Source organism: Acomys russatus, chromosome 26 (genome assembly GCF_903995435.1).
Source record: "Acomys russatus chromosome 26, mAcoRus1.1, whole genome shotgun sequence".
In the NCBI taxonomy this organism is placed as follows: domain Eukaryota; kingdom Metazoa; phylum Chordata; class Mammalia; order Rodentia; family Muridae; genus Acomys; species Acomys russatus.
This window is the reverse complement of record NC_067162.1, coordinates 24,598,612-24,622,830: the sequence shown is the minus strand read 5'-3', so window position 1 is coordinate 24,622,830 and position 24,219 is coordinate 24,598,612. Positions and strand designations below refer to the sequence as shown.

Genomic DNA, 24,219 nt, shown 5'->3' with positions numbered 1-24,219 from the left:
ACTCCTCAATTGCTGGTTGGAGTGTGAACTTGTACAACCAATTTGGAAATCAATCTGGCACTCTATTAGAAAATTGAGAATAGTGCTACCCCAAGACCCAGCTCTACCACTCCTGGGCATATACCCAAAAGATGCAACACCATACAACAAGGACATTTTCTCAACTATGTTTATAACAGCTTTATTCATAATAGCGAGAATCTGGAAACAACCTACATGTCCCTCAACCAAAGAATGGATAAAGAAAATGTGGTACATTTACACAACAGAATACTACTCAGCTTTTAAAAGCAATAAAATCTTGAAATTTTCAGCTGGATGGAAGTAGAGACAATCATCCTGTGTGATGTTACTCAGACCCAGACACATGCTATATACTCACTTATAAGTGGAGATTAGCCATATAACTCAGGATGACTGCACTACAATACACAGACCTAAAGAAGCTAAATGACAAGGGGGAATACGTAATTCTTACTCAGAAGAGCAAATAGAATAGACACTGGAAGTAGGTGAAGAGGAGAAACAGGAAGGAAGCCTACCATAGAGGTCCTCTGAAAGACTCCACCCAGCACAAGACAAAAGCAGATGCTGAGACTCACAGCCAAACTTTGTGGTAGAGTGCAGAGAGTCTTATGGAAAAGTTGGGAAAAAGAAGGACCTAGAGGGATCAGGAGCTCCACAAGGAGACTAATGGAGCCAAAAGATGTGGGCAGAGGAGAGGGATGCTACAGAGACTGATGCACCAACCAAGGACTATGCATGTTGAAGACTTAGACCGTTTGCTCAGATATAGTAGATAGGCAACACAGTCTCCTTGTGAGTCACCTAATATGAGGAATAGGGACTACTTCTGACATAGACTCTGGTGTCCCCTCATGGATTACTACTCCCTTGTGGGGCAGCCTTGCCAGACCAAAGAGGAATAGGATACAGACAGTCCAGATGAGACTTGATAGGCTGAGGTCAGATGTTACGGGAGGAGGGCTCCTCTTTCAGAGGACTAGCAGAGATGGGGAGGGAGGAGAGAGAGAGAGAGAGAGAGAGAGAGAGAGAGAGAGAGAGAGAGAGAGAGAGAGAGAGAGAGAGAGAGAGAGAGACAGAGAGAGACAGAGAGAGAGACAGAGAGAGACAGAGACAGAGACACAGAGAGAGACAGAGAGACAGAGACAGAGACAGAGACAAAGGAGAGGACCAGGAGACAAGGGAGGGGGCTACAATAGGGATGTAGGAGGAATAAATTTTAAAATTAAAATACAATCAAAAATAATCATTAAAAAGCAATTCTTGATTTTACTAAAATTTAAAAATAAGTATTTAAACCAAGATTACCTCCACATGTCCTTTGCCCTCACACACTTTTAATTTCCTATGATGAACTGTTAGGAGTCAGAAACTTACTACTCCCGTGGGTGACTACATCTTGTCTTGAGAAGCTGTGCTATAAAATGATTCCTTAGTGTGATCCGGAATGTGTGTTAAGTTTTATATTTTCATTTTCTGGTCAGTAAAATACTAACTATTTAAAAATGTTCACATGTCACATTTTAAGTTCCTGGAATAATGCCTGAAGAGAAATGTATACTTGTAGAATTGAACATCAATGTATGTGGATCTTGGAGGAAGTTCAGCAATAAGGAAGAAACTTTAGCATTCAGCACACACAGAATAAAACTAGAGACAGTAATGGCTAAAATCCACTTTTAAGTGAGTACATGCCATGTATGTCTTTCTGGGTCTGGGTGTCCTCAGGATGATCTTTTCTAGCTCCAATCATTTGCCTGAAATTTTTATGGTTGTTTTGTTTTGTTTTTAATAGCTGAGTAGTATTCCACTGTGTAAATGTACTACAGTTTCTTTATCCATTTTTTCTTTGATTGACAGACATATAGGTTACTTCCAGTTTCTGTCTATTACAAATAAAGCTGATTGTAGATTTCTAGGACCCTCTGGACCCTTCTACAGCTTTCATATTTGTGCTCAGGGGTCCCACTCAAACTATGACACCAGCCAAGGACAATACAGGCCATAAACATTAAACCCCTACCCAGATCTAGCCAATGGTCAGAACATTCTCCACAGTTGAGTGGAGGGTGGGCTATGACTTTCTCACGTACTCCGGTGCCTCATATTTGACCATGTCCCCTGGAGGGGGAGACCTGGTGGCACTCAGGAGAAGGACAGCAGGTTATCAAGAAGAGACTTGATACCCTATGAGCGTATACAGGGGGAGGAAATCCCCCTCAGTCACAGTCATAGGGGAGGGGAATAAGGGGGAAATGGGAGGGAGGGAAGAATGGGAGGATACAAGGGATGGGATAACCATTGAGATGTAACAAGAATAAATAAATTAAAAAATATTTAAAAAATAAAAAATAAAGCTGCTATAAAGATAGTTGAGCAAGTTTTGTTGCTGTATGGTGGAGTACCTTTTGGGTATATACCTAGGAGTGTTATAGCTGGGTCTTGAGATAGAGCTATTCCCAATTTTCTGAGAAAGCACCAGATTTATTTCCAAAGTGGTTGTACAATTTTGCATTCCCATCAGCAATGGAGGAGAGGTTTTCTTTCTCCACATCCTCCCCATCATGTGCTGTCACTTGAGATTTTGAACTTAACCATTCTGAAGGGTGTAAGATGGAATCTCAGAGTTATGTTGATTTGCATTTCCCTTATGACTAAGGGGTTAGAGCAAGTCTTTAATTGCTTCTCAGTCATTTGATATTCCTTTGTTAAGAATTTTCTGTTTAGCTCTGTGTCCCAGTTTTTAAAAATTTGGTTATTTGTCCCCTACAAGTGGATTTTAGCCACATAGTACAGGATAAATATGCTGCAATGCACAGACTCAAACAGGATAAGTAACAAGAAGGATCCATAGGAGATATTTAAATCTCACTATAATGGGCAATAAAATAGACAGAAGTAGTGGTTGAAGAGAGGGAGCAAGTTAGGGGAGGGAGCACATAGAAATATGAAGGTGTAGATCAGACCAGGGGAAAGCAAGGGCAGAAGGACAGAAGGCCTGTAGAGGAAAGAGAAACTGTGGGCAAGGACATCTCTGTGACAAGCTGGAGACCTAAGTCAGGATAGACTTCTCAGAGGATAGGAGGAGAAATTTAATTGAGACTCCTAGTGGACCATGCCATGGAGACTGACAAGAACACCCTCTAACTAGACAAGACTCCTAGTAGAGGGAGGGGACCCCCAACCAACCCACAAAAATGTGTTCATAAACTTTACGCTGCCTCCAAGATTTACAGGTATAAAGATAGATTGTATAGAGCAGAGATTAAGGTAATGTCTAACCAATGCTGGACCCAACCCAAGACCTACCCCACAGGAGTGATCCAACCGCTGACCCTATTAACAACACATCCCTTTGCCTGCAGACAGGAGTCTAGCATAGCTGTCCTCTAAGAAGCTCTACTCAACAAGGCTTTGAAACAGATGCTTAGACTCACAGCCAAACATTGGGTGAAGCATAGGGAGTCTATTGGAAAAGTGGGGAGAAGGAGAACATGACCTGGAGGTGTCTGGAGCTTCAAAAGAAGACCAACAGAGCCAACTGACCAGAGCACAGAGGCACCTATGGAGACTGTGGCACCAACCAAGGACCTTTCAAGGACGGGACCTAGGCTCCCTACACAGATGTAGTAGAAGCACAGTTGCGGCTTCATGTGGGTCTTCTAGTAAGAGGAGCACACACTGTTTCCGACATGGACACTGTTGGCAGCTCTTTGATCACTTCCCTTCTGGCTGGGCTGTTTTGCCAGGCCACAGGGGGAAAAGGTCATGCTCAGTCCTGATGTGACTTAATGAACTTGGGTGGATGGGAAAGGACATTCCCCTTTTCTGAGGAATAGGAGAGGGGAGATGAGAGAGAGGGAGAGAGAATGGAACTTGGAGGAGAGGGGGATGTGGCTACAATCAGGATGTAAAAGCTAAAAAAATAAATAAAACAATGGACAGGTAATAGAATTCCAATGATTAAGATTCTGAGAGTTGCCTTGTACCCTAGGCCATTATTTGGCATCCTTATCTATGGCAAGTTGTTAACTTGGCAAGTTGCACTTTGGGAATTCATCCCTATACTGCAAAGTCATAGTCCCTTAAATAGGACTATAAAACTTCAATCAGAGGATTTGGTCTGTTTCTAGTTCTGTTTGATATCTCTCATCCCTGTTGCTGGGTATGAAATAAATATGACTAATTAGCAGAATTTTAAATAGATATCTTCCAAGTATCATCATTTCTGTGAGATAATCATGCTGGTTTCTCCATAGAACTCTTATAGAAATAAAAACATGATTGATGAACACATATGTGGCCATTGAACAACCTACAATATTAAATACAAAATGGTGACAATGATAAATTTCTGATATGCTATGGATTTATTACTAATTGAGGAAGGTTTCAGTTGGCAAGTGGGACCATACCATCAGTTTGTTCAGAAGTAGACTTACACAAAGAATTAAAAGAGATTTAGTGTCAAGCATAATTCTGTTAGTGACATAGAGAAACTCAAAGTGATCCATTCTACATTGATTGGCTCCAGTGCTCTGATGGAGAAAAATCCGCATAAAATTGATGGACACAATAAATGTAGCATGCCTACCTATATGGATATATTATGGTTGTATTTTACTCAAGTAATTTTGTTCAACTTTTTGCTCAAATTATGACAACGAATCTCAAAAAGTAGATACCATGAACACTGATTAGCGCCAACAAAATTGCAGAAGCCAACATCTTGTTTTTGCTGGCAGGACACATCACTTACATCTTTTTATGTTTCATTTTTGTCTTTATGCTGGTTTATTAAGAGAAACAAATCACCCTTCATTTTTTTGTTTTGACCTACTTTTATAAATAAGACATTTAGTGGGTCACATACAGAGATACCCCATCCTCTATAAATTCTGAAAGATAATGAAGCTTTGGCAGTTTTGAGGGGTTGATATTCTTGGGCATTATTTTGTAAATAACACTGAAGACTGTGTTGATGGTCTATGTTCTTCTTATCTTCATAATGTGTGGAAATACAATAGATGTGATGTATGTCTTTCATCCCTGCTGTTGGCTGAGTTACAAACGTGCAGGATAAATGTGCTGGTCCAATGTTAGTTTAATAACTCTTCTTCGATAAGCTAGGTGAGGTACGTGCAGCTAGCATCTATGAGTGAGAAACAACTAAAATGTTGCAAAAATGAATAAGTACATTCCAAATAAAACAGAATTAGCATCTATGGTCATTTCTATTGACTCTGCAAGTATATTAAAAAGTACTACCCATTACTTATAGCTTTGCATATTTTACTCAATATGTCCTTTTAAATTTCATGACAAAGGTATACAGTATTCTATTTTAGTTTCTTTTTAAAATACATAAACAGATGGCTTGGAGGAACAACTGATGTACAAAGATATCTGCATATATATCCATGTTACATTCACTTATATCCAATCCATTCGATATTACCATCTGGTAATAAACCAACAGTATCCATTTTATTGTTATGCACATGTCACCGAGGTAGTGGCTTGCACTGCAGTTACCCCAGCCAGTTCTGCTAGTCATTTATTTTGAATTAGGTGTATTTATTTTAGTTAATATGTTGCATATATCTTGTTCACTGGTACAGGAGTACAGAATTCACCGTAGTTCAAGCAAAGAAAGTGAACAGACAGCCTCAAGAGATACGTCTGGCTTTTAAAACATTAACTAAATAAAACGGTCTTAATGATGATCTCTGGACTCTGAAAGGCACTTCTCACAGTGTGTCTTAAAATCACTGAGCATTAGAGTTATTTTATAACAGCCCTTTGCCACTTGCTCCACAAGGACAGGGCAATTTACAGTTTCATTTTCTTAGGAAAATTATGAACTTATTATGCTCTGAGGTGAAGAGGATAGGTTATGTTTTTTCTTTATGACTGTGATGGTGGCTTTTGTCCAACATGCCCTTTGGCTGTGATCAACTGTGAAGTTAGGAGATAAAGGGACTAATTGTAAGCAGCCAGTATTTAAGGAATGATGAAATGGAGAGAAAGGAAAACACATTGAAATAAGCCCTAAATTTAGCACTGTTTATTCCCTGCAGAATGTCATGCATTAGATGTAAATTAGATGTAGAATTAACATACATAATAACAATGACACGGGAAAAGGAAGGGTGTAACAAATTGTCATAAACAATTCATGTATTGCCAACATTCTTGTACTGCACATAAAACTTTGAAGTATTATTTTATTGTATTCTACCAGGGATCTATTTATCTATCATTTGTCATCTATTTATCTATCTACCCATCTACCTATCTATCTGTAAGCATTATACTTAGTAGTTTCACTAGAATAATATTACTACATTTTTAATAAAAGAATGGTGGGATAAATAAAATAATGGAAATTAATTGGTCAGAAAGAAAATAGATAGGAGATGTTTTATAGTTTTTCTTGAAAAGAAATATCAGAATTTTGCTTATCCTTCATACAAAACTAATGCTGACCAAAACAAGTCAGATAAGCAAATAAAAAAAAATATGACTCAAGTATAGCTTATTGAACAAGCGACTTTATTGAGGTTGCTTGCAGGAGAATGGATGAGAGTATGCTGATAGGAGCAGCGATGACATAAAAGAACTCCATCACTGAAAAGCCCACCACAGGTTGAGTCCTTACACCTAGATGCTAGATTGCCAGAGCTCCCTGAAGGACTGGCCGGCCGAAGCTGGACTACAAGTATCTCTTTAGCATGTGTTGGCTGCTTATGCAAACTTGAGCAAGGGACTGGAAATTTTAGAGCACACAGAGCTTTTGTAAGCTTTGCTTACTTCTTTGATCTTACTCGACTCACTCCTCCTTCCAGCAAGGGCTGTTCTAGTGTGAGAGGCTGCCCAACAGCAGGGGTATTATGGAACGGCTGATGAGAAACATCTTAGAAAATTGAAGGACAATATGAAACTCAAACATATCTACGCTGAATCCAAGTGAGCAGTCACCATTTCTATGCCACATGCTTCAATTAGTAGACAAACTGTCAGGCCAGACTTTATAGAGCAACCAATAAATGGGCCTCATTCTACTTAGAGCTGGATGTTAAATATAAGTATACACAAATATTAGAAGAAATACAAAGCAGATGCCAGTCAAACAAAAAACATAGTGTGGCTGTCAAAAGGGGGCAAAGCATATTACTAAAAGTCAAGGAAAAGTTTCATAGTGACAAATGACTGAAGTCACTGAGACAAAACAATGCTATTGACATTGTGCTCGCCTTAAAAAAAAATGAATTTACCAATCAGAGAATTAAAAATTAATAGAACCAAAGTGAAAATTAAGAAAAATAAAATTCTAGATGATTTAAGTTACAGATCTGATAGATGTAGGTAACTGTACTAGGGGTACAGAACATTAAGACCTCATAATTAACATATTTACCCAGTTAAATATGTAAAATATGACAAAAATATGTAAAAGACCATTATTAACACATGTATCTAAAACATTTACTCATAACACTTCTAAAGTGGCCCATGTATCATATTCCATCACATGTAGAGACACCTTCTTGGAATAGATAAATTAAATTGTAAGATGTTATTCATCACTATTGTAAATTAATCCATAAACTTTGACTATCTTTTGGAGAACAGAATAAAATACTAAAGTAAATTAAGTTGTTTAAAGAATGAATGATACAGATAGGCTGAGGTCAGATGTAAGGGATGAGTGCTCTCCTTTCTGAGGACTAGAGGAGGGAGGGAGAAGGGATGACAAAGGAAGGGTAGGATCAGGAGGTGACCAGGGAGGGGGCTACAATCAGGATGTAAAGTGAACAAATTTAAAAAAATAAAATATATTTTAAAAAGGAAAAAAGGGAATGAATGATACCAATATCATGACATGACAAAACCATCATTTAGAATAATCCCACAATCGTCATGAACATGAATACCCTTTCTAAGTTAGTGTTATAGAGTAAGTTAAAAATCAGTTTGCAATTTACCAAGAATGTTAATAATTTGAAGCATATATATGTATACATATTTGCCAATTGCTTACATTAAATTTCGAACACTTAGCATATATATATATATATATATATATATATATATATATATATATATATATATATATATTCCTGTCCTTAAATAAACTGACTTAAAATATGAAAATAGTAAGGAGGGCCATTTCTATCCTTTCATCACTCCAGTATTATCTTTTTCATAAAACTGTATAAAAATGGTGGCAGAATGTAAGATTACCAGCCTTGATTTAATACACAGAATTGTAGCACATTAGCATATCAAACCACAATCATTAATATCTGCAAGTAATATTTCACTCACAGATTATGAGTGCAAATTGTAAAATTTAAAAATCATAATGTTACAAATGTTATATTCATAAAAATGTATATAATCACTTTCAATAGATACACAGAGAGATGTATATTCATCCCTTGCTCAAGAGAGAAGCTGCACACAACAAAGGGAAGAGAAATTGATATGCCAAAAAATATACATGGCAAAAATGGTGAAGCATAACAGTGAAATACTGAGATCTTTCTGAGACTCGTGGTAGGATGAGGTTTTCTTCAGTTGCCAGTCTAATTTAATCATACCAGAGGTGTTAGCCAGTGCTACAAAACACACCAAGAAAGTCACTTTGGAAGAGGAGAATTTTGTCAATGCTCATGCACAACATGATCGGATGCTTGAGGAAGAAAACATCTCTACAGTTATAATAATAAATGAAAGTTACAAAAAAATAGTAAGTGGCGGTTGGTTTTTTCAAAATGTTTTTATTTAATACCAATACACAGGAAATAAAGATGCTATGTATAATAGCAAGACAAAAATAAGACAAACCTAAATCATTAAGTTACATTGTAAAACTAGAATTTTGGTCACTTTCTGTGCAAGGGATGAACACTAAAGTGATTTGGTGAGTGTATGTGACATTTCTCCTCCCCATGTCTGCGAACTTGACATGAAGCAAGATTTTATTTTAGTTTAGTTACCAGTTTCAGACTCGAGTCCATGGAAGGGTAGGCATGAAGTAGAAATATGATAAGTAGACCAAGGGGCAAACAAACAAACCACACAAACATGGAGGAGGAGTTTTGTGTTGAGCTTGATTTATTTCCTTTTCTTCTTCTTATCTAGCCTTGAATCTTAGCCCTCAGGATGGGGCAGCCCACATTCATACACCAAGTGTGATTTATATTCACAGAACATACAATAATGAAAACAAACTTGTCAACATACATAAATATTTCAAAGTAAATGATGTTATACAATACATAGGGAAAGAAAATAAATGACCAGCATCATTTCATGATCATGTGTACCAACGTGTCTGTAAAAACCTCCATTTGTAATACATTAATTTAGAGAGTATTTTTGAAAGATTTACATTTAGTTAATAAGAAATTTGGTATGTAAAGATGTCTCAGCAGTTAAGAGCATTTGCTGCATAACCTTAAAGAACGATATACATATTTTAACTCCTGTGTAACCAGTCATTCTCTTGGTATCCGCGTAAGCCTGATGGATCAGAGACAGGGAGATTTCTGGGGCTTGGGTTTTTTCCATCCTTGCAAGAAACAAAAATTTAACTCTAAGTTCAGGGAAAAATCCTATCTTCATTGGTCTAGAGATAGCATGATAAAGGAGAATGCCCAATGCATCCTCTGACTTACCATTGTACCTAGTCACTCAATACATGTGCGCATGCATGTACACATGCACACACACATACGCACACACGCACACACACACGCACACACACATGCACACACACACACACGCACGCACACACACACATGCACACACACATACACATGCACATACACATGCACGCACACATGCACACACACGCACACACACACGCACACACACACGCACACACACTGACAAATAAATAGAGGAGTGAGTAAATCAATCAATCATTCATTCTTTAATTTAAAAAATGGAAATATCCTCACCAGAGTTCATATAAAGGCAAGTCAAATGTAATGTCTCCAAAATTGCTCCTCACAGGACAGGGATTTTCTTGTCATAAATTCACTTCTCTGTGTTCTCACCGTCTCAGCCCCTGTGAGGAGAAGTAGAATCTAGAGGACTTATGTAGACATCGGTGCAGTTGACCTGGCACGGGTTATATATGACTCTGCTATCTCCAGCTTCAGATAAGACTCATGTTGTAAATAAGGAAAATAATCATTTCCTTATATGTGGCATGAACAAGTGTGTAGGCTGAAGCAATGGTGTTGGCAGTCAGGAAATTCAGAGAAGAGTCAGCATGGACACACCCAATATTCTATTTAAGCCATTTCCCCATAGTTTCAAGGGATTTTCAACCATATTAAAGTCTTACTGAGTGAGGGAAAAAAAAAACCTCTCATTTTCCACTAAGGAAACTCCTTGACTAATAGAAATACTATGTACAAAAGTTTTGTTCTTTAGATGATAAAGACCACTTGATTAAACTCCAATTTAATTTCAAAATACTATGCTGATACGCTTTAGATTTCATGGCAGAAATGGAGTGACTCCTATTGTATTCACTTAAGATACTACAATAATTAATTTTTAGAATTCTCATCGGCTTCCTTTAGGTAGACTTGAGGACGGGATGTCTTGATAAGTATTTATAGAATCAAAGGGTCTATTTGAAATTCATGTCAACACATTTGTCTTATACAGAAAACATTATGCACAGCAATAAACAATTGAGAAATGTCTCTTAGAATATCATCATTAGCATGCCTATCTTGATGGTGTCCATTAGCTAACTGCATTCTGAATAAATTCTTAAACTGAGCAGCAACTCTGGGTTGGTAAGCGATCTGTAGTTAGTTAGAAATGTTTATACCACCTGTGGGCAAAATGTATTTCTAAATGTCTTTACCTGTAGTCACTCCAATAATTTAAGTGTAGCTCTGAAATCATTTCCAAGATCTTCCCATTTTAAACTTTCTAAGTTGACTTCTTTTCTATCATGTATTCCATTCACATCTTCGTTTGTGAGTTTCCATCGCTACTTCCGTCCCCTGCTCTTTTATAAATTGCTATCTTGCATCCCCTCTTTGATTATAAGTTACTGTTTATTATTCCCACCCCTCTACTTGCAGAATGATCAAGGGTTTTTTATCAGATCCCACTAACACTACTAAATTAAGAACTAAACTACTACTAAAAAAGAAATCACGCTTTCCTTTTATACTTTAAAAAGGAAAGAATATTTATTTCAGTCATTGCCTGCAAACTTATTAGTTCATTGAACAAGTTAGAAGCAAATTCTCAAGACACTGATACTTGGCAATGTTCCATTCTGTTTGATAATGAAAAGGAAAAAGTGATGGTCAACTTATGAGGTTATGTGACAGAGAGGTGTCAGAATGTCACTATGACTTAAACAATAGGCCTGGAGAAGCTGTTTACAAATGGTATTATTTCAGCCTTTGCTTCTATGCTCTTTCTTTTAAAAATTAGCCTGAGTTTCGTGGCCACTGAAGATGGCCCTTTGTCCCATCTCTTGTGTTTAGAAAATGAATATTTAATGAATGTTAATCCAGATTCTAATTATAATACCTTTATTTTAATGTTTATGTATCAGATGAAAGGCAAACATTTTGAGGCCAGTCACAGAGGACATGAATAATTTTCTCAGAAGCATACCTAATTAATTTTTATTACTCTATAATATCTCTAAAATTTGAGCTCATATAATTTCACTAATTTAGATAAAAGTGAGTCTTTAGTACATAAGTCTATAATCTGTGCTGAAAATCATACATTGTAATTTAAATAATTTGCATTCACCTGGTATGGATAAAGGTAATATTTGCAGAATATTTAGGGAATATGGACCAATCATTTCATGTTTGATTGCTTTACTTACTTTTTTATTTTTCAGTTTATGGTCATTTTAAAACCTAAAATCTGATATATAAAGAGTCATTCCATATGCAGTAGTTAAACAACAAAACTTTTTTATTTGGCCCCAAAGTTTTCACTCTTAGGTCACACTACTAAAGCTTAGGCAAGAGAATGAATTCTGACCTTTTCATATGCTGCAGACTCCAACCCATGGTGACTGCACACCTTTTAAAAACGAGACTAACATTAGATTATTACTTAAACAATTTAAAAGGTCCTTCCATAGGTAAATAATTTATAGGAATAAGAAAATTTAAGTGAACTAACATAATATGAGTGTGTTGATTGTAAAAAACTTACCTTGTTATATGAAAATAGATATATAATACTGCATTGAATGAATAAACAGAACCATGAAGCATAAATAAATGAATAGCAATAATATGTTTAAAACTTTTCATAAAAGAATTATAGTTCTTTTAAAGTTCTAAAGGAATATGGTATGGTAATTTGAAGAATGAATTCAAAGTACATAAAATTAATTTAACTTGACTGCTTTCTATGATAGAAGTTGAGTTTATTTATTATTGTCACTCTAATTCATTACAGATATCCTAGCTTCCAGAAAGAGTGGTGACTTCTAAATTAATTTTTATAATAATATATTTATTTAATTAATTAATTTATTCAGAACACAACTAAATTGTTATCCCATCACTTGAATTTTCCTGGTCCTCCATCCCTACCACTTTTACCCTATTCCCCTCCCCTAGGTCTATGACTGAGGGGGACTTCCTCCCCCACTTTATGGTCATAGGCTCTCAAGTCTCATCTTGGTAGCCTGCTTATTCTTTCTTTGAGTGCCATCAGGGCTCCCCATCAAGGGGAGGTCTTCAAATATATAAATTTTAAAACATTTTTACAGAAGCTAATATTTCTAGTGGGACTTGAGTGAAAGTTTGACATGAGAAAAAGGACATTCCTATTAAAACGCAGTTGCAGGGAGGGGTGAAAACAAATTAAGACTATATGAACTCCTCCGTAAAATTATCTTATAAGGAGAATGAAGTGTAAATATGTAAACAAAGGAGAAAAAGCAAATTGGTCACAAAAATTATATCTTTATGATCTGCTCAGTGTTCCTATAATAGAAAAGAATGTCTCCATGCTGCAAGGGAAAAAAAAAACCTACTTTATTCTCTTTAAAAGAAATGTACCCTTAACTCATTCTTAGAAGGATAAAGGACTCAATAGAGAAAAATAATTCAGTCGAGGCTACCACCAGTCTTTAATGCACTGCACTGAAAAGTTCAGTGGAATCAGTTGACTTCTTTCTTTCTTTTTTATACAAAACTACTCTAAAATACTAAATTAAGAGGAAAATCCTAATGTAAGAGCACCTACACAAGATGTGCAAGATCTTTGCTCCTAACACACATACACACACACACACTCACACACACACACACACACACGCACACACACAAACGCACTCACACTCACTCATTCATACACACATGCAGTGAAAGACAAAGACAGAGACAGAGAGACATAGAGACAGAGCAACAAAGAAAGAGAGAAATTGAAAACCTAAACCTCACAATATTCATTTTTTAAACACTAAGAAGAAAGTTTTATGTGTAGGTTTGCATGTAAAGTGTGTGCGTGCATGCAACAAAAAAGGGGAGACAGCAACTACCCTCAGATAGATTGCAGTCCGTGAACTATGACCACTTAGGAATAATACCATTAGATTCAATACAAAAATGTTCAATAGGCATTTCCTAAAATTATTTATATACAAAAGAATTGTCCTAGGATATAAAATGATTTGGCACTGTAAATGTAAGCGAATAACCAACAGTACTTTGCTATTAAGACAGATGGAATAAAAAAGAAAATTAATCCATTAATGGGGATTTTCAGTGATAAAATAGAACTGTAAAATAATGAAGTTAAATTATGCAGCTTCCCAGGGAGTGTTGTAGATTACAAGTACAATTTTGTGAATATTAGGGATTATAGAATTCATTCGATAGATTTAGAATGATATCTAAATTCAAACTCCAAACAGTGCTGAATATCAAGATAACTACAAGTGTGTAAATGTTTGAGGACTTGGTAGTGATTAGGTCCCTGGAAATGTATGCCCTCCATATATTGGCAATACAAAGGGTTCATATTTAAAGACCAAAACTAAATAAATTTTATTATTATGACATTGTAAAATATATCATCTAAACAATCTACATGGTGCTAATAATACTGGAAATTACAAAATCCAAAGACTAAAATGTACCTGAACCTTTATTTCTTCCATTATAAGATTTAAAATGATTACATGGATAATATGTTAAGTTCTTGGGTTTGAATTTCCCTGGGAATAAAATGAGTCAAAAAGGATGTGAAAGAGACAAAGTTGGGGATCTAAACTTTTTTGCAAACACCTTTCTTTTTGCATTGCAGAAGCTACTCTACCTCCTGGTCAGGATAGAAAAGTAACATAAGCCTTTAAAGATGTAGTCATTTTGCATTTAAAATGTAACACTTTCAGAGTTTTGTTGACTAGACAAAATTTGAAATGTCAGTTTCTTGTCTTAGAGACATGTGTTCTGCTGTTTTTAGAATTTGCATTCCATCAAAACTAAGGAGACACACGCACTTCTTTTATGAGAGGAGGAATTAGTTCATTAGAAATTAAACAGCAAAATAAAAAAGGGCAAAACCCGGAAGTCATTTAATGGCATCATGTTGATTTTCAGGAAGTTGTATACGACTATTACATGCTAGTATTCTAGGGATCAGTGTTGACTATGCATCATTAAATCAAATTTGAATGTCAGAGAATTATACCTCAATTAACTAAATTCAAATTGTAAGGGCTAGCTAAGAAGCAATACTAAGTTTGTAGCATGGCTGTATTTATGTTGTGTGTGCTTTAGAAGTCATTCTTCTATTTAAGAATAATGAATATTTGAATGTTTTAAAGATTGTCTTAATCCATTGTTAAAACCAGAAGTTTGTTACATCAAACATAAACCTTTTTGTTTATATTGAAAAGTCAAACACGTTTCTCTCTTTGCTTGCTTATAAATATTCAGTGCCACAGCAACACAAATAAATAATGGGCTTTCTCCAATACATTCTGCATAATTGACAACAGATCAAAGAGTATAACACAGTACAGTCAGAATCAAAGTACATTGCATTTATTACTCATTAAAGAAAGCATTGCCTAACCCAGCAATACATTTAAGAAACAACCATATTGATGTACTTTGTATGATCACACACACACACACACACACACACACACACACACACACACACACATACACACTTTCTATTTCGTTTGAAGACTAAAGGACTATAGATTGCATATTTGGTTATCTACTATGAGAATGTACAAAAAACATTGGAAGACTATATTTACATAAAAATAATAATGAATCTGACAATACTAAAATATCTTAGTTTACTGGCCTTATCCAAAAACATCATATCAAGGGTGGGTTTTAATGAAACACAAAATTTAGAAGGTATGTGATTGTTCATCTCAAAATTTATCTTTTTCATGATTGTTAAAAATTCCTTTTCAATAAGTGATTTAATTTCTGCCTTGCCCTTGCTTCTTAGGCATAATCTTAATAGATGCCTACTTAGGTCACTTGTAGCTTGGATTGAGCACTTTTATCAAAACAATAAATAGATAAATCTTTGTTGTGGGCATTGTTTTTTTTTTTTTTTTTTTTTTACATTGGATTTTAAAGAAAATAAATCTTACTTCATTTACATATGGTCCTTTGTGAGGTTAGTGCTAGAAGAATGGTGTTTAGAATAGTAATGTATGTTGCTGCTTATTTTATGTACTTTTTAAAGTAGTTAAGCACTTGCTGTTCTCCCTCACCACGTTGAGGGCCAGACTCCATAATCACCATGTGGAAAACGTCCTATTGAAGGGAGATGGCAACAGACAGAGAGAGGGAGAGTTGAGCTACAAATTCCAATGAATGCTGATGTTATTTTTTCCTTCCCATAGGGAACCACAGTCAGATATCTCGAGTGCCTGTTGCTATTAAAGTGCTGGATGTCAATGACAACGCCCCTGAATTCGCATCCGAATATGAGGCATTTTTATGTGAAAATGGAAAACCCGGCCAAGTAAATATCTCCATGTTGTTAATGCTGAATATGTTTGTATACAACTGTCTCATATTTAATTAACCTGCATTTATCGTGTGCATTTGAATTGGTTTGAGCTTCAAAAATCACAGGCATGAAACACATCCAAATGGGAACAGAAGGGAATATTTGTCTTTTTAAGATGTTAATTCTCTTCCTACTTATGACAAAATTCGCTCATAAAAGTGGAATGATGTGCTCTCCTATGACCCTAAAGCCAAATCATTGTCTTAAAACACATCATATATGGTTTATGGCTGGGGAGTGCAAGAGCTTGATTTGGCCTTCATTCACATGGCCGGAATCTAGTAAAGAGCTCATGGAAAACAAGCCTTTTTGTTTTATATTGAAAAGAAGAACACATAAATGTGGACCCCAGAAAATCAGTAGTTTATAGAATGTTCTATGTAATGAAACCTACATCTATACATGTGCATGTAAGTTTAGGTAAACACAAGATAGACAACGATATTTAGATATGCCCATAAGGCATGTAAATTTGTAGAGATTGGATTCATATTGCATAGATAGAGATAATGAAGACAGAAAAAAAAAAGGACAGAAAATAAAGGCATAAAACAGAACAGACGGCAATATACAAAAGATGCAAGAGTGAAAAATGGGAAAGAAAGGAAGGAGGATGGAGGGAGGGAAGGAGATAGGGAGGAAGGGAGGGAGGGTTGGTAGGGGGGATAGAGAATAAAATTTAAGAACCAGATCCACAGAAACCACTATAGTCTGAATGTCAAAATGCAACTAGCCTGTGTAAAGTATTCCAAAACCACAAATGTAATAGAGTTATTTTAACAAGGTGCCGAAGTACTGTATGTTTAAGAAATTTATCATTTTTCAACTTCCTAATTTATTTCTGGATGGTGACATTTTAATCTAAATAAACAGCAGCTGACAGCATGACACTGGAGTTGTTAATCCAACTATTCTTGTGCCTCATGTGGGTGTTAGGAATTAAACTTACTATTTGCCAAGAAGCTTACCTGACAAGAGTCATATTTTTTTTTATCCTAAAGAAAAGAATAGGACTGTAGATATCCAGTTCTACTCTCTTACTTGATATCACAAAGGATGAAGGGGTAATCTGCCCATAACACAGTGGGCAAATTCTTGTAGACAATTCTTGTTTATCTAAAGGCTTAGCTTCCCTCTGCAAAGACTACCAAAAACCAAAGCAACAAAAACAAATGAACTAACAAACAAAACACAAAATACACTCTTCATACAGCAAAACTAACATTCTTAAAATAAAATATTTGTTTCTTAATTAACTAAGCACAGCATTCTTATCAAAACATTCATTCTTAAAATTTTTTTCCATATTCCAATACCAAAATTAGCCTTGTTTCTTATTTCATGACATAGAATTGTCAGGTTTGAATCCTACCTTTCAAACATTTTTATTTATGATCCTTAAAACATTTTAATTTATGTCTCTTATTGGCACAAGGTGTGTGTGTGTATGTGTGTGTGCGTGCGTGTGTGTGTGTGTGTGTATTTGAAATCATACACATGTGGGCATGCATGCATGGTTGTGTGTGTATGTGTATGCACATGCCTGTGTTCACAAATGTCAGTGATATTATTTAGTCAGGGTGCTGGATTAATAGGCAGAAGAGTTTGATCAAAATATTGCAGGTCAGGTCCAAGGGTATGGTTGTTAAGTGGACCAGAAAATTGATAGGATAACAGCCGGCCAAGGATATAAGCTAGACATTTATATATCATACAGAATCTGTAAAATACATTAGAATTTAAATAGAACTTCATTGCTCATGCAGAACTCATCACACAAGTTCAGAGTCAATGGCATTGACACTTCACATGTTGGCCTCAATAGTAATATCGATAGGAATGCTCCTTGAATTTCTAGGAATCTGGAGTTTTACCCTGTGGAATTTGACCCTTTCTCAGGTTTTAATGATTTTTTTTTCAGCAATTCTTCTACTATTCAGAAAAGGAAACAAAACAAAAAATAAACAAAAGACATTGCATTGTTTCGTCACCTATTCTACTCAGCATCAAAATAAAAAAGTGGATTCTTTGTTTTATGAGTTTTGCAAATTATAATGAATGGTTTATTGTGTGAACAAATGTCTTTGCTGTGTATGTGTCACTGCACTCTGCTCCCTAATGAATGTGCTTTCAGCATGCTTACTTTAGTTTTATTCCCATATAGGGATCAACCCTTGTTTTGCACTGGTTTAGGCCATGGAGCTAACTGGGTGTGGCATGTAGTGCTTTTTACAGGTTTCTTGGACTCTGAATCTTTTGTGTCACCCAGAACTCATCTAGGATTCTTTATACCATTTCTGCCTGTTAATTATTGAGTATCTAATTATTTCTACCCCCACCCCCCACACACACATTTTAGGATACTACACAACATAGTATGCATCTACAGAGTGTGAAATGCATGTATTTCTTTTTTCTTTCCTTACTTACAGTTTTAGACAATTTCTCAGTATGTGGACTAGGATGGTTTTGAACTCAGGATGTCACTAACATTGCCCTCAAACTCATGATCCTTTCTGTCTCAGTCACCCCAATTGTGGCAGTATAAGCATATACCACTACATCCAGGTTAAATATATGTTTAGTCATCTCTCATTATATTATACAAATGGTTAACTCACTTCAGTATAACAAGTGTTCATCCTTGGTAATCATAATATCATGGGAGTAAATATTTAAAAAAGAAGTATCACCCACTACATTGATTGTCACTTAGTATTGATCAACAATTAATATCTGTTGGAAATTAACCCCAGAGAGATAACAACCACACTCAAATGGCTTGTATATCCTTGAAGAATCACATTTCTAGATCAACTTCATGGAGAAGCAGCTTTTTCAGAGCCTTCACACATGGAAATCTTTAGCAATGTTCTGGCGCTAGCTCTTAAGGAGAGTGTGGCCTGGATCAAAAGGCCATATGCAAAACGATTTTATAATCCCTCACAAAAAGGGAGTCTAATGTCAATACAGAGATAGAGAATCTATTGCAACATACTTGTTTCAGTGAAATTCGATTGATCAGACACAACCAGAAATAAAAGGAGGCAAAGAGAGAGAGGTCCATTTGGCTTGTCTAGGCATTCAGCTCCACTTCATAATTCATCTTTATTAAAAGAGGTATAACTATGTTTTGGAAGAAGAATAGTGGACCACCCTTGTCTCTACTGCCATCTTAAAATTATGAAATTAAGTCTGAAGATTATAAAACTGGTTTCCTCCAGAGGACAACAATGACTGTCAGAGAGAGGCAGACGTCACTGTCCTTCACAGACAATCAACCCAATTCTTCTTGTTTTACAATATTTTCCGTGGTCCTGCTAAGTAACTAATATTACTGAAACATTTTGGATTGATATTTACTGTACTTAAACACCATGCCAAGTAGATATGAATCATCTAGTATCACATGATATCAAGTGGTTTACACCTGTAGAATTTAAGTCGATCAAAATCTGATCTCTACCAAGCAATTGGCTCTCCATTTCATGACAGAAGCATAGAAAAGAGCTCTTCATCTAAGCCTGACTAATGTTCCACGTAAAACTGGGATTATGCATCACATTAAAAAATATGTCCAATTGTTGATAATTCTGATTTAGAGGGTGGTTTTCATCAGTAAGTTTTCAATGAACACCAACTATTTCCAGGGTTTGGTTAGACAAGAGAAATTCCATTGCATGCAATATATGAGAATCAGAATTTTATCATCATGGAACTTTCTTTCTGATACATGTGCATTTATTTAGAATTTACAGTTTCTCAAGAAACTCTTTTAAACTCCGAGCAGAGAAAGAAACTAAGTGGACCTAAAGAGAGAATAATACTTCATCAGGAAAAGTCTTCAGATTCTAGGATAAGTTCCACAGGGACAGAAAACATTTGACTGAGGAGTCAGTTGGGGATAAACTGGAGTCTATCAGAAGGCAACGGTGATCCGGCTGGCAGGTGGAGGAACAGGTCACAAATGTGCAGGGACTGGTGTCTTTCTTCAGTGCACTTGACAACTCCACATTCAGAACAAAACCTGGAAAAGCAGCGTAGAGCAGCATTCACAGACCTGTTCTGCATCTTATTGCCTTAATTGGCTTTTTCTAGGATTTTACTTTAGATTCTAATGCCATCCTAATAGAGACTTGCTTCCAAGAGTTCCTCAGCCCAGGGACTCAACAGTTATTTATTTATTTATTTATTTATTTAGCTTGAGTTGAGGTCCCCTCTTTAGTATTTGAAGTACTTGGATGGCAAGTTGCTAAAGCTTTTCATTCTTTCATAAAACAGCTTATTTTGTTCTTATAAATGAATTGAATGAATTATAATAGGAGTTTCATCAGCATCTATATTAACAGAGAACTGCTGCTTAGACTGAAGCCATGCTTTCTAGATGATAAAAATGAATGCAGAAAAATCAAAAGACCTTAGCTCCCTCTCACAAATGTTATCTATCTCTAGTAACATTGCAGCCATATAACATTTATTTATTAATGTCACATCTCGCCAAAACATAGCTACCCACACTTCTGAATGATATGTAGCATAGTTTCCATTTAAAGCAGAGAAACACAATTTTAGGATTATGTCTCTAATTTATTTCATTCAGCAATGAGGCATGTTTCAAAAGATATTACTGCGGACAAGATTGCTTTACTCTCTGACAGGCAGGATGTATGCTAACCTATTTGGATTAACATTTGTTCATTTATGCATTGCACAATAATAATTGTGAAACATCAATTGGAGAGACAATATGCAAGTGTAGAAGCGTTCTCCTGAACTCTGAAGAGGAGCATGTTGTAAACACACTAGGCTGGAGGAATCATTTCATTTAAGTGTTTTCAGTTAGAAGAAAATAAAGGTTAAAACAGGAAACCGGAGAACACCGAAAATCGCAGGGATCTAAGGTACAGTCAGATTTTTGCTTTTTTCCGTTTTTCTAATTTGTTGTTACTTAAAGCGGGACTAGAAAATGAGAAAGGACTGGGAATTAAGGAGAGCTACTAGCCAGCAACTTAAGCCAGAGCAGAATTTTCAGCAAGATATCTGTTTGAAACCAAGACCTGACTGAGAATAGGAATCAAACACTAGATTAGAAAGTCTGAATAGAACTTATACCAATATTTGTGAATATAAGCATACACTATAAAGTGGTAAGCATGTTTAGGAGTCTGTAACTGCAAAACATGCTAGTGAGTGCTTTTGTCTTAGGTGTCCACAGGGGAGCCAGAAGCAATTGGAGCTGTTTGCTATATGTAGGAAATTATATAGGAACACTTAACATTTCATAGACCTTATTGATTGAGGAATTTGGCACCTGTAGACAGTGCATAGCTTCAGAAACCAAGGCTGAAGAAGAGTGTGGTATTTTGTTCTCTTTCATTTTGTTTAAGACAGGATCTCACAAGGCTAAATGGACTGACCTGGCCTATGACATTTGAGAGGAGGCTGGCCTGGAATTCACAGAATTCCAACACCTCTATATTGGGATTGAAGGCATGTACCACCACAGACTAAATAAAGATCTTATGATGCCACAGAAATGCTCCAAATTCAGCTTCTAAAAGTGCTAAACCCTTTGCCATTTCTAGAGACTCATTGTACTATCCAAGGAAGAAGAATTTTGAAATTGTGTGAGTATTCAAAGTAATTGTTTAGAAAAGTAGCCATGAGAACTCTAAGAATCTGAGTACAAGTGAGCAACACTAACAAAGGAGAAAGCATGCATCAAGCTCCGAGAAAAATGTTATACTTTACCTAAATTCTATGAACCCTTGGATAAAAAGAAAGAAATCATCATAAGAAACGTAAAGATAATTATCCCTTGTAAACATGGTGAAGAATGAGTTTTTAACTTTGTTCATTTGGCTGTTAGTTTCTGAGATCTTTTCTAATAAATGTAAAACAAGAAATTAAAATGAAGGTGTTTTTAACACCTAAGAAGCAGCTGTTATAGGGGATTTAATTTTAACTTTTCCATCAGAAGCCTTTTTCCGTGATATATCTGCATACACAGGAGGGAGGCAGGATTGATTTAAAGCAGAGAAAATTGATGACCTCAGCAGAATACATGGAATACTCCTTTTCACTTGCTTGTAGGTAGAGTAAAGGGACAGTTAATGGAATTCATAAAATCATATATGGAGAAACTGTACGTTGAGAAACTTTTAAAGAGGCTTACTATCAGGAGTATGGCTGACAGCACAAGCACAATTTTGTGATAATGAAAGGATGTGTGATAAAATACAGTTGAAGAGTGTGGTGAAGAATGTGACATACAAATGTCAGCTACATTCAAGATACCAGTTTTATGACTCAAAATTAAGGAATAAGGATTAACTTAAACCACCATACCATAGGAAACCCTAGGCATGTAGGTATTAAATTATCCATAAACACATGTGCATATGGTTTTTAGTTTTGAGGCAGAGCTTCATGTATCCTTTGTTAGCCTGGAACTCACTATGTAGTCAAAGGTAGCCTGGAACTATAGATTTCCCTGTCTTACCCTCACAGATGCATAACTATATACTTAAAATTTCAATAATTTTTGTAATTAGCTATCAATACAGGTAGAACATGTCTTGTTTAAAATTAAATATTAAAATTTCTCCGTTTCAAAAAAATTTTGTGCTCAATTATGGCATCTTGTGTGGAAAATTTTACAGATGATCTTAAATGAGAGGTCACAGTGAAAACACAGTCAAGAATATAGCTTAAGGAAGAACATGTACTTATTATTTAGGAAGATCTGGGTTCAGTCTCTGAAACTACATTCAGCGGAAAGAATGTAAGCCAAGAGACAAACTAAATTATATCAAATTATCATGAATTGACATATGTAGGTAGGCATGAAACAGAATAGACAATATCTCATCCTTTAGATATCTCATTATATATTTATATATGCAAATATTCCACAATTTTAAATATGCCTTAAATTTATGATTCTAAAGCACTTCACTTTAAATAAGGAATAGATAACATGGGTATATTTAAACAGTGTCAAAGTGCAAATACATGCATTATTGAAATCACAGGTTTCCTGTTTTCCTGTTATTATTATATCTTTTGAAGTAGTTTGCAGAAGTATCACAAAAATGTATCCTAAAAAAGTTACTACAGAAAACAAGCTACAGTTCACTCTTTGGGCAACTCTTCTGATGATTTACAGATGCCATATTTTTCAATGGAGAAGGAATAATCAAGACATTCCTTTATTATAATCTGTATGAATCTTTGAATAGGATTAGTTTGTTTGAATTTTTTAAGATCCCTTGTTACTATATATATATAGGAACACAGAGTGTCTAAATCTCATGTCAAGCCTTTGTTCAGCATGTAGAAGAAACTCTTACTTTATTACAGGTTCTATCCCTGTTATTCTGGTCTTTGCTCTTGCTGAGAGTGATGCTCATGAGAGATGGTGTAAAATGGGTTTAAAATCTAAGATGAATTCTTGCTGTATGGGCTTTAAACTTATTCGCTAATCAGTAGGCATTTAGGGGCAGATGAAAGTCAGGTGAACACAGGCACATGTTTGTTTCATTGGTTTTTCTAAGGGGTGGGGAGAAATATGATTTTGAAGAAAGTAATACTGACTCTTGCTACTAAGAGAATTTAAGCATAGACTTTCTACTTATGACAAAAATTGGGTTCAAATTGGAATCAAAGGTATTGGAAAGATAAAGAAATAATGGCTACCATTCTATAGCCTTCAAGTGGTACAATACATCTTCTTGTAAAGCTTAACAAGCCTTGCATATATGTATGGACCGGAAGGTATAAAGGACGGTATTTCTAAAAGGGGGTTTCCGAAAACAACTTGTGCTGCAGCATAACAATCTGTGGGTTGGGTTGGGTTGGTGTGTGTGTGTGTGTGTGTGTGTGTGTGTGTGTGTGTGTGAGAGAGAGAGAGAGAGAGAGAGAGAGAGAGAGAGAGAGAGAGAGAGAGAGAGAGAGAGAGAGAGAGAGAGATCGCATGTTTTAATGTATGTTGCTAAATAAAGTTGAAAAACACGAAATTAAACAGTTTAAGAACATTAACTTAAGAACACTTTGTTTAATTACATTCTTCTTGTATTTGTGAAGGCATATGAATTTGAAGAAGTGTGGTAAATGATA

At 35.7% G+C, this 24,219-nt stretch overlaps 1 protein-coding gene across 3 annotated transcripts in view; it reads left to right on the top strand.

Moving 5' to 3' along the window:
- Cdh8 (cadherin 8) overlaps positions 1 to 24,219 on the top strand; it is a 394,887-nt gene that overhangs the window by 288,350 nt on the left and 82,318 nt on the right. For all 3 annotated transcript variants that reach the window (XM_051168537.1, XM_051168536.1, XM_051168535.1), the window contains exon 9: positions 15,932 to 16,053. In XM_051168537.1, coding sequence (XP_051024494.1) covers positions 15,932 to 16,053 — 122 coding nt within the window. The remainder of the gene's footprint in view (positions 1 to 15,931; positions 16,054 to 24,219) is intronic.